This window comes from Tiliqua scincoides, chromosome 1 (genome assembly GCF_035046505.1).
Source record: "Tiliqua scincoides isolate rTilSci1 chromosome 1, rTilSci1.hap2, whole genome shotgun sequence".
NCBI classification, from domain to species: Eukaryota; Metazoa; Chordata; class Lepidosauria; order Squamata; family Scincidae; genus Tiliqua; species Tiliqua scincoides.
Window position 1 is genome coordinate 121,659,633 of NC_089821.1, and position 12,104 is coordinate 121,671,736.

Sequence of the window (12,104 nt, forward strand, 5' to 3'; positions counted from 1 at the left end):
GCCCTTGCAGGACAGTGCAGGCTTTTCCACCAGCACAGCCAAGTTGTTGCAAACATGCTTTATGGCATGTTTGTGACAATCCAGGCCGCAGAGTGCACAGTTAGAATTGCGCTCATAGTCTTGTAAAAAGGGGAAAACTGCTTTTTCCAGGAATATACAGTTTCCACAGTCAGTAAAGACATAGCAATTGCTCTGCTTCAGCTGAACTATGCTCTTCTTTCCCTGCTCCGTCCATGGTGCCATTTAACTCTAACTTTCCTGTGAGGGAGAAGAAGCAAAGGAAGCAAGAGGCAGATGAAGACATCAGATGCCTCCTCTGCTTGAGTGGGTTCACTGTTTTAATTTTTATATTCTTGACTGTCTTGAGCACCTCCTGAGTGGGAGAAGAAAGTGAGGAATATAAACATTGTTTAATAAATATTTCATAGGCAGCATGAACACTTTGTGTGCTCCTTAAACACTGTATGTGAATTTTGCTGGAGGATATTAAAAATAGTTTCCTCTTTGGGGGGGGGGGAAGCAGAGTAGCTTAAGCTTTTGGGTATCACCCAAGGAAACCTCCCTCACCCAGCTGACTGCTATTCAATAAAAAAGACAAAGAGGCAATGGCTTGTTAAAGTTGCAAAAAGAAGTTATTTACTTACAGTTCCATTGAGTGTATATTTACAGCATATGATTAGGATCAGAGGTTCAGCTAACACTTAGAGATAGCAAGGCCCTGGAGCTGCCTCGCCCTGTGTGCCTTGTGCTCAAGATGGCCTGGGCATCAGAGCCCTGGTGTGCACCATCTTAACAGGTCGGTGGTCAGAGGACAAGAGGAAGTGCTCAGAGGAGAAGGGAAGGATAAAGGGTTAGGGCCACACCCCACAAGGATCACAGAGAGAACAGGTAGAAAGGTTAGATTCACTGGGTCACAGCTTGACCCCCTATGGACAGCAGACGGAGTTGCACCAACTCCAACAAATTTCATCTTACTAGTTATCCACTAGCTCTCTAGTTTTGTAATAATCCCAACAGTACTACTGCTGGGTTGAAAGGCAGCTTATAACCCTTTGATTTTGCTGTAGCATAGGGTTGGGTTTGCCAGTTTTGAACTATATGATTACTGGGAAAGTAGTAATTTCTAATTTCTTTAGTTAACATAAAGCATTTATTTTTCTTTAGTCTTTTGGAGGAAATATAATAAGCAGAAGTTCAACATCTGACATCAATCCTATTTTAACTGTTGGCAATGCTATTCTCAATGTGGCATCACAAGGTAGGATCAAAGCTACTCTCAGTATATTACTCGCTTGTCATTAATATTACTTTGAATCTTCTCAATTTTTTTAATGAATATGGACTCTGTCCCAGAGTCCTAGAAACTGTGTACTGTAAGGAGTCAGGAATACTGCTGCAGCTTTAATGTTGCTTGTTTTCACATCTATCAGCAGAGAGAATGTGAGCTTTCCTCTTTTTTCCCCCTCCAAAAATCTTTTGTTCTTGTTAGAATCTTGTTATTAGTAAGTAACTATAAGATGCTAAAATATTCTAAAATAAACAAGTATTGTACGGAAGACTAAAATCAAGATCTTTTCTGTTTTTACACTGAAGGTTTGGTTACTCTTTTACCAGCTGAGTTAACGATTGCCTATTTAATTTACTGGAGAAATGACAGAGCAATTTCCCCCTCAATTTTTTGTTTAAAGTTGCATGCGTGCTCTCCAGTTTATTTTGAGTTCCTTGAATATGTTAAGTTGCAAGTATAATTCTGACATTGTCTCTGTTAGGGAAACTGCGACAGATCCCTTGCAGTAACCTTTTTGTTAATGGAGTTGGAAAAAATACCCTTGAGCCAGAGGAGGTCTTAGTTTCTGTTTACATCCCCTATTCTAGGAAGGTATGTGTTCTTTCTAAGAGACAAACATTTAGAAATTATTGAAATAACAATGCATAATCTACTTACGTCTACTCACAATAGTAGATATTGTTTGATGTTTGGCTTGGTAGGGGGCTTGATCACAATATATATATGAATAAATTAAAGTCTTAAAGGAGGACTGTGAAGGCAAAGTCTTGGTAGGATGTCTTGGTAGAATTGCTAGATCGAAAGCTGAGAGGGCTTATAAAGGCTTTAAAAGTATCACTGCCTGTTTACCTTTGGAAACCAGAAATTGTGTTTTTTTTCCGCCTTTTTGGCCATTCTGAAGCCACGGGCAGACATGCATGGCCTCTGGGGGCTTCAGAAAGCCCTCCAAAGGTGACCGGAGTTGTGCTTTGGAGGGTTCCTTTGGAGGGTTCAGGTGGGGCCAAGTCTGGCTCAACGCAGGCCAGGGGTTCCCGCTTTGAGCCAGACCCACAGATATAAAATCTGCAGATATACAGGCTGCACCAGTATTTCAAAATGTTGTAATCATTTTTTTTTTCTTCTTTCTCCCTTCTCTTTCACTCCTTACAGGGTGAATTTGTGTCAGCTTTCCGACAGGCTCAGAGACGAGAAAATGCTTTACCGATTGTTAATGCAGGAATGAGAGTTCTTTTTGAAGAAAACAGCAACATAATTAGAGAGCTCAGTATGTTTTATGGAGGCATTGGCTCCACTACAATTTCCGCAAAGCAAACATGCCAGGCACTCATTGGAAGGTAGTTTTTTTCTGTAGGCTTTTCCAAGCTGTTGTTTCATTTACAAGGTAGCTTCCCACCTTCTCAGTTTAGCTTTGGATCTATAGTAACTATGCCAGTTCCCCAAATAAGACCCATTTGGCTAAATCTTGACTTCTCATACTCATTTAAAGTACAGGTGTCCCCCCCCCCATATTCTCAGGGGATCTGTTCCAGGTCCCCCCATGGATATGGAAACCGCTGATACAGGGGAACGCTGTAGGTGCAGTGCCTCTCTCCCCCCCCCCCCCGCATCTATCTTCCATTTTCTTCATTAATGAGCGGTCATATTTCTTCCTTTTACGGACACTGCAAGAGGAACACAACATGCAGGCAGGTAGCCCACACACTAGGGGGAGGAGACCAAGTTTACGTTGACAGGAAACTGGACAGTTCCTGTTTCCTGTTAAGGTTCTGACTTCTCCTTGTGTGCAGGCTGCCTGCCTACTCATTGCTTTCCTCTTATAGCATCTGTAAAACAAGAAACATGACTGCTTGTTAGTGAAGAAAATGGAAAGCAATGGGTGCAAAGGTGTGAGGGGATGTGGGGGGGGGCTGTGGAAAACTGAAACAGCAAATACTGGATCCACAGGTACAGGGGGGTGGCCTGTAGTTCATTTTCACTGTTTGGGAGCTTATTTGATTGTTTAAGCACAAGAATGACACTGCTGGGGTCTGGTGTCATCTGCGTTATGTTAAACATTTGAGAAAGGAATGTTGTCTAAGGATGAAACAAACTTGCCAATAAGGAGTAATAATTTCAGCTCCTGACCAGCCTTTGTTAAGTTTCCATTATTTATGCAGGTGATGGCAGTGAATACTTGTTTAAGGAACTTTGGATCTCAAGAAGGATAAAATGACAGGTTAACAGATTTTAGAGTAAGGTGAGAGAAAGTTTTATTCTAAAGGTATGCTTTTAGAATAAAAAACTGTAGTTGCTTCAACAACTTCCTTAATAATTTAAGGATTTTCAGTATAACTGAATAATTTCCTCCACACAATTCTTAGAGAATCTTATTACAGGTTAAATGCGTCATAGACACGAATTACATGATCAAATTCTTGTTCACATAAGAACAGTTTTGCAAATATTTCAGATGTTACTGTTCTTCAAAACCCAATGGGAAACCAAGCAATATAGCAAAACAGAGACATTGTTTGCTCCGTTCTTTTGATCTGAGAACTCTAATCCAGAAATGGGGCAATTTTGGGGGCGGGGGTACTAAGCTGAAAATACAATGGGCCCTCAGTATTTGCGGGGGATCCAATCCCAGACCCCTGCAGATACCGAATCATTAAATCCATGGTGGCCCCCGCAGAGACCCTCCTGGATGCAATTGGAAGTGCCTTCTAATCATGCCCAGGTGGTGTTCTAAGGCCCCATAAAATCTCCCACATGCAATTGGAAGGCTGGAAAGACTGTTTTGTGCCTGAAACTGGAAGTGCCTTCTAAGCACTTCCAGAAAGCCTTCTGAAGCACAGGAAAGCGGCACGCAGCCATCCTGGGCCTCAGAACTTTCCCCTGACATGATCGGAAGGCACTTCAGTCATGTCCCGGAGGTCCTGTGAGGCCCTCCAACTGCAAGCTTGGCACCCACAGATAATGAAATTGATGGATGCCAAGCCCACGGGTAAGCAGGGCCCATTGTGTAGTAAGAAATAAGATTGCTGTTTTAGTTCATGTAACTTATTTTTCAAACATGCCTCTGTGATTAGGAGGAGTAGATGTATATTTCTCAAAGAAAACTGAGATTAAGTTTATTTTTAATAATGACACTTCATGATACATCAGAGGTCAGTTATGTCAGGTGCTGGATGAAGGATCAATCAGAAGGCCCACCTGGCCAGACCAACCCCTGAACTCTGTGGCAGCCCAATGCAGTATTTCAGGGGTCTCCAAACTTTTTGGCCAGAGGGCCGCATCAAATATATGGCGTGGTGCTGAGGGCCGGAAAAAAAAAATTAAATATAAAATTTAAATAAATACATTAGAGATGGAATTTAGATGAGTGAATAAATGAATGAATGGGCTCATTAATTCAACCTCTCTGACCCTCAGAATATCCTCCAGACACAATCAGAGCACAGTTCTGGTCATGTTCAGTTGAGTGGGGCAGAGGCTTTCAGGGGATAAGAGGTTGGCTGCGGGCTGGAACGAGGCTTTCTGCGGGCTGCATCTGGCCCCCGGGCCGGGGTTTGGAGACCCCTGCAGTATTAGGTATGGATAGAAGGTTACTGTGGGAGCCTGCTGTCTTTGCCTCAGAGCCCTCAGCAATCTGAGGCTGGCACTGCACATAATAGAGAATGGGGAGGATGAGTACTATTTAATGGATAAAATTGGAGCCAATTATTTAACAACAAAGAAATATTAAGAGCCTAATCCGGCAGTTCTCAAACTTGCAGGGAGTTTGAGGACTGCAAGTAATTCCTTGAGGGGGCGGGGGGAAGGCAGCAATGCAATCCCCAGGATCACATTGCTAAGGGGATGCAAGGACAGGCATGCAATTAGCAGTTGCTGCAGCAGCTTTCCAGGAGTGCAGGGAGCTCTGTGTGACCCTCCACAGGTCTCCCCAGCCTTCAGACAGTGAAAGCGGAGCGATTATGCTCCACTTCTGGTTTGCAATCGCAAACCGGAAGTGGAGCGTGATTGCTCTGCTTTCACTTTCTAAGACACAGGGAGCCCTGCAGATGTTTGCGCAGGGCTTCCTGCACCCCCTTAGCAACGCAATCCTGGGGAAAACGTTGCTGTCTTCCCCCTGCCTCCACACTTTAAGGGGGCAAAGTCCAGAGCCCTCAGGCTGGGGCCTCGTGACACCCCAGTTTGAGAAGCCCTTGCCTAATCCTGTCCCCTGCCAGGTCAGATTATGCAGCACCACTGACAGAGCACATGTTATATGCTATGAGGGTTGGGGAAGACACCAGACAGCCCACAGGAGGCAAGTAAAAAAACCTGTGTAAGTAAGAAAAACCTTTTTAACTGGCTTCCTGCTCTTTAGTAGGGAAGGTGGGATAGGATTTGCATGGCTGCTGCTGAAATCCTCCCTCTCTGCCCCTGGCCTAGACAACATCCCAGCCTGATCATGACTGCTGCCGCCCATGGGTGGACTCTAGACTTCTGCCCTGTGGCCCGCTGAATGACAGGGCGGTGTTCATGCCATCAGCCTGAGACTTGCAGTAGTACACTGCAAGATCCACCACCTTTAGGCCCCAATAGGAATGGGCCCTAAGAAAAGTGGAAGGCTTGAAATACTGAGCATCCCAAAAACATCAGACCGAACTGTAAGATGAAATATCTTTGCCTCTGTGATGTTTGCTGCAGTATGAATGTTTTTATCGGTTTAAAAATCAAACATCCTAGACTCACTAATAGCGGAAGTCTATGTATTATTATTATTATTATTATTATTATTATTATTATTATTATTATTATTATTATTGTGGATATTTATATACCGCTTTTCAACAAGAGTTGTTCACAAAGTGGTTTACATAGTAAAATAAATCAAATAGTTCTCAAAGGGCTCACAATAAAAAAAGCACAGAAGTGACACCAGCGGCAGCCACTGGAAAAGGCACTATGCTGGGGTAGACAGTTGCTCTTCCCTTGCTCAGGATAAGAGGTCACCACTTTAAAAGGTGCCTCTTTGCCATGTCTAGTCATAAGCAAATTCCATTGTTTTCCATGGGACCTATCCTAGGAAATTGTGTATAGGATTGCAGCCTGAAAAAAACCTGTTTGAGTCCAACTCCCAAGATCAAAACTACAAGTATTAATTGATCATGCTCATATAAGAACTCAATAGTAAGTTACTCCTTAACAGACTAACATAAGAACAGCCCCACTGGATCAGGCCATAGGCCCATTTAGTCCAGCTTCCTGTATCTCACAGCGGCCCACCAAATGCCCCAGGGAGCACACCAGATAACAAGAGACCTGCATCCTGGTGCCCTCCCTTGCATCTGACATAGCCCATTTCTAAAATCAGGAGGTTGCACATACACATCATGGCTTGAAACCCATAATGGATTTTTCCTCCAGAAACTTGTCCAATCCCCTTTTAAAGGCATCCAGGCCAGATGCCATCAACACATCCTGCGGCAAGGAGTTCCGCAGACCGACCACACGCTGAGTAAAGAAATATTTTCTTTTGTCTGTCCTAACCCTCCCAACACTCAATTTTAGTGGATGTCCCCTGGTTCTAATGGTGATCTTGTCTAATGAGTATGTTTATTATTATATTTTCCAGACCTTGGGATGAACAGATGCTGGATGATGCCTGTAGAGCAGTACTCAAAGAACTTGTTCTCCTAAATTCATCTCCAGGTAGTAAAGTGGAGTACAGAAGAACTCTCATTGTTAGTTTCATCTTCAGGTTCTACCTGGAAGTGCTGCAATCATTGAAGAAGATGGTAAGTTTTTTTTTTTAATGGATTAAACTGTTACTGCCTTATTTGGTATGGTGTTAGGTTTGTTTAAAATGTAAAACATAAATGATCCAATGGCAAAGATGCTAGCTCTTATTGGAGCAGTGTTTATCAGTAAAAAAGTATGCAAGTTTACAATACAAGGCCAACAGCATCAAAAAGATTTGAGGGGATACTTCCTCCATGTCAGAAGCTCCAAGAGCGTTGTAGAACTTTGGCAGGTTATATTTAATTATGTGTGGGGGTTTTTTACTATCCAGCTGTGTTTTAATTAAATCCATTAAACAAAAACAGTAACTGAAATGCCTTCTTTCAGGATCCCAGTAGATATCCAGACATTCCAGAGAATTATGCAAGTGCCTTGCAACATTTCCATACCAGAATACCCAACAGTACACAGAAGTACCAGGTCAGTAGCATCTTTATTACTGCCCTACTGCCTAAAAGGCGTTCCCTGAAAACTGTCATTTGAGAGAGTTCTGTGAGACCAAGCTTTGATTTCCCCCAATTTTTAAGTTGTTATGGTCTGAAAATCCTATTTTGCTTAAGATATGATCTACTTAATTATCTTAAGCCATTTCTGCTCAACAATGTATATACGTACATAACAGGGATCAAATGTGTACACTTGTGGGCTGGGCAGAAATGGATTAACTTAGGCTACTCAACCTGGATAGGTTGGTAAGCTCTTTGTTGGTGTGTAAAATGAGAAATGATACTGTTATAATGCAAACCATTACACATATTCAGGAGCAGGAAGATCCAGAGAATTGTTGTTTATATCAGTGTTGTTCAGAAAGAAGTGTTGGTTATTACTGGGAAACAACAAAATTGGAAACTAATTTCAATGTTTCCCTGGTATATGGTGAAACACTGAGAAAACTAAAAAAAAAACACACACGTTGAATTCAGTGATGAGCTGATTGCAGAGCAGACATTTGAGAGAATACTTACCAAAGTTTTCTATAAGTCTGTCCAACCCTGGAATGAGCCGTACTGAAAGTCCTTGCGAAGTCTTGGTAGGACCTTGCTAGGTCCTTGCACCAGGGACTAAAAGCATCTGTGGAGCTTGCATTGATGCAGCCCGGCTTTCCCTGTAGCTCCTTTCAGAGAAGAGACCACATCCCTAAAATCACCAAATCACTAAAGAGACCAAATCCCTAAACTGTCCCTAAAATCACATCCAAACAATTTGTATGGAAATAGTTTTACCTTTATACCTCAGCCCTGCAGTACATAAGATGCTGCAGCCCCTCTGATTACATGTTCAGTGAAACTGGCAAGGGCCATTGCAACACTTGTATGGGCTGTGCATTCTGCATGACTGGCTTTGCACAAGCGAGCACAGGGGTATTTGGGGGAGGGGAGAGTGTCTCCTTCCTTTTCCCATAACTCTTTCTGCACTTAGTTTTCAAGTATCTGTAGTTACATACCTATGCCTGGAGCATGGGTAGTTCTGTGTGGGAGATTGAAGGGATCCATCAATTTTTTTTCATTATATTTGTTCTATGATGGAACTTCAAGAGTGATGTCCCTGTCAGCACACAGACTTGATTAACTTCAACAAGGTTGCCACATGATATATTTGAACAATATTGTGGGCCTGGGGTTTAGTAGCGTCTGTGTTCTTATCTCTAATATTGAAACAAAAAGACACACTAATAAGTGATGAATGATCTTTCTTACATCTTAAGACACCGTTTATATAAAAATGACTGCCATTTTTTTTGTAGCTATAAACCAAGAAGGATGCATTTTTTAAAAATGGATTAAAACAAAGGGATATCTTTGTCTTTGTTTTGTTCTTTGTGTTACCCTCAACTGAAAAGGATGTGGAGCCAGGGCAACTTGCTCAAGATCCAGTAGGACGTCCAATCATGCATCAGGCTGGTATTAAACATGCCACAGGAGAAGCCATTTATTGTGATGATATTCACGTTGTGGATGGAGAACTCTTCTTGGCTCTAGTAACCAGTGCAAAAGCTCATGCAAAGATTGTGTATGTGCCACTATATAGCAAGCTCTTTTTTCTAGGTTGCTTAAAACACCTGCCCTTTGTGTTTGAGAGCAGTAGTTAAGTAGAACTTAATTAGAGGAATAATACAGGGTTATCAGGTGACTATGGTGTGCAATATGTAACTCAGCATTCCAGGCTGATAGCCTTCCATTCAAACAGCGAGCCCTCAGGATTGCCTCTGAGTAACACCTTGTAAGAATTTTCTCCTCTCGTTTCATTTCCCTATGGATTGAAATATTATGTACTCAGATGCTTTATAATGGGCATTCAGTGCATATATGAGTATTTTGTATGGCTATTTGTAATCACATACCCAACCTCCATTAGTTATGAAGAGTACAAATACGTTATGAAGGGGATGTTCAAGTTCCTGCACTTGAGTATAAAATATTTCATCAGAATCTGCCCTGAATTTCCACAGTAACCACAGAAGCCTTGATTGCTTCTGGGGTGAGATGAACCATCTTGTTTGTTCAAGGCATATTTACACTCAATATTTAAATTGGTGTACCTATCATTCCCTCTTTCCAGAGAACTGTCAGGACTGTAGATGTGTAAAGTGGGCCAAGAATCTCTAACAGAATATTCTCAGCACCCTCCCTCAAATATAATTCTTCAAGGGAAACTATGACATTTAAAGTGGTATAAAATAGGTAAAGGATATCCCTATGACACATAGTGGATTTCTTTGCCTCTTGTGATGGAGGAGGTTTGAGGAAGTTGAAGCTGAGTTTGATCACAAATACAAATCATAGCCTAGCACTCCTCCTTTAGAATGATTTGCTAGGGTACACTGAAGTGTGCTTAATTCACGGTAAGTAATCCCAGCAGACCAATCATTATCATTTTAGCTCAACTTCTTGCAAATCTGGGCTAACAACCAGGACAAGCAAGAAACAGTTCACTGCATGCCTAAGGGTTGCCCAATGTGGCATTTACTAGTTTATTTGCTATACATTTGTAAGAAAGTTATCAACTGCTATAGTTCCCTTAGCCATCCTTCATTTACAGCTCAATCCTATGCAAGTTACCCTGCACTGATTGAGTGGTGCCAGTGTGCTTGTTTTGCATCCTGTGGGGATTTTTGCATGCTGGAGGTCTCTGTGAGGTAAGGGGGTATTCATCCGCTTGCCCTGGGGAAAGCCAGAGCAGGTACGATGGGACAACTTGGATCTGCACCTGCTAAATAGCCAGCACAAGTCCACATTGCCCTGTATTGGTGGATTGGGCTCAGGAAGGGGATAGGATATGGCATGTGTCGCTGCCACCAATTCTACCCCTCCTGGGCTCAATCTGCTCCCCACCCTCCCTCCACCCATTCTTCATACTGCACTGGCTTACCTGTTCAGTACCCATCACTCCTTTGCACAGGCAATCATGGGATGGCACAGGCCTTCCTGCCGATACTATGAACTGGTGCGCTGCCACAATGTGTTTTACGCCACATTTGTGGCAGCCCATGCCAGCAGAACATGTGCTTTGGTGCAAGTAGGAGATGAGATTAACCCATTAGTTCCAGGTCCACATCCTAGCACCTTCATCCACCACCTTGCCCAGTCCTCTTTGCCCAGCCCACCTTCATTCTACCATATGCCTCCTTTTCTTCTGACCTCAGTGTTGCCCTAGCAACCTGTAAAAATCAAAGTGATGACTCTTCTACACACTTCACATGCCTTTCATAATTTTTGCCCTCATGATGATTAACTGCTTTGTTCCCTCAGATCAATTGATACTTCAGAAGCACTCATGATGCCTGGTGTAGTTGACATCATCTCTGTTCAGGATGTTCCAGCTGCTAATGAATTCTATAACTATGAGGACCCAGAACTTGTATTTGCCAGAGAAAAGGTAAGCCATGCCTGATGATTGGTAATGGTTTCCTTTTAACGTATCTATTTATTGTGTTACTCTAAACAGGAATTTACTTCATTCTATATCATATGCATTCATGCTAGGCTTTGGTTTTTCTTTTTCTTTTTTCTTTTTTAAATATTTAGGTGTTGGTTGATGTTCCTTTTTATTACAGACCATTTCCCTTCTCTCACCTACCTTTTTTGCCTTTCTGGGGATAGCAGTAGAAACCATGCTGTAGAGAAGTTTTTTAAATTTGTCTCCATTTTGGGGTGATTACTTGTTGAAGCACCCAAAACAACACTGAATGAGAGAATGTGATCATGTTATGTACTAAACTGCACCACTGCAGACAACAGATCTGGTGGCATGTTTGAATGATCTCCCATGAACATAAAACTTCCTCCAACCATTTCCCCTTCCCTTCTGCTTCTCCCTAGCATGCTAGTCTTTCTGTCTACAGAAGAGTTGTTTCATGTTTCATAGGATTAAAAGATTTATCAACCTTATGCAGGCTGAAATGGTACAGCCCATCATGGCTAATGAAAGCAGAGAGTCAAACAAGTAAAGCAGATTTTGCTGCTTCATAAACAGTGGCTGTGATGGGAATCGCACCAGTAATTTATGTAGTTCTCACAGTTTGGTCTTCCTACCACTGTGCAGCCAACAGTCTTTCAGCCTGCTACATTGAGCATACAAATCAGCTGTGCCTCAGCAGGGAGCTGATAGTGAATTAACATGCAGATTTGTGCTGGTGTGGATGCACCATAAAAACATCATACAACAGTAAAAGTTTTGTTATACAGCACTTGGTTTAGCAGCAAACTTGATTAACCAGAATCTTTGCATGCTTGCCCAGGGAGGTGGGGATGCCAGTTAAATGAATAAATGAATGAAGAGTTTGTTAAGCTAACCCCCCAGTCCTCTTCCTTGCTTACCTGACTGCTCCCACTGAAGTTCATCTCCACCCTCCTTTCTTTTTTGCAAGGGCCTTGTGATAAAGTGGAGTGTCTCCAATCCTAGGGGGCCCTTGTGAAGAAGAAAAAAGGGCAGAGTAGAACCACAGAGACAGCCCTATTGGGGGGACTTGTGAGTCTTGTGAAAGTTTTTGGTTTTTTTTAAAACTAGCCTAATTGGGTAACCACAAGGCCTGTTCCATTAGCAAAATGTT

General features: G+C 42.4%; 1 protein-coding gene across 1 annotated transcript in view; it reads left to right on the forward strand.

Annotated features, from left to right (window-relative positions):
• LOC136643193 (aldehyde oxidase 1-like) overlaps positions 1-12,104 on the forward strand; it is a 57,312-nt gene that overhangs the window by 14,869 nt on the left and 30,339 nt on the right. The window contains exons 12-18 of the mRNA XM_066618690.1: positions 1,165-1,258; positions 1,770-1,879; positions 2,438-2,622; positions 6,888-7,050; positions 7,382-7,474; positions 8,895-9,064; positions 10,804-10,930. Coding sequence (XP_066474787.1) covers positions 1,165-1,258; positions 1,770-1,879; positions 2,438-2,622; positions 6,888-7,050; positions 7,382-7,474; positions 8,895-9,064; positions 10,804-10,930 — 942 coding nt within the window. The remainder of the gene's footprint in view (positions 1-1,164; positions 1,259-1,769; positions 1,880-2,437; positions 2,623-6,887; positions 7,051-7,381; positions 7,475-8,894; positions 9,065-10,803; positions 10,931-12,104) is intronic.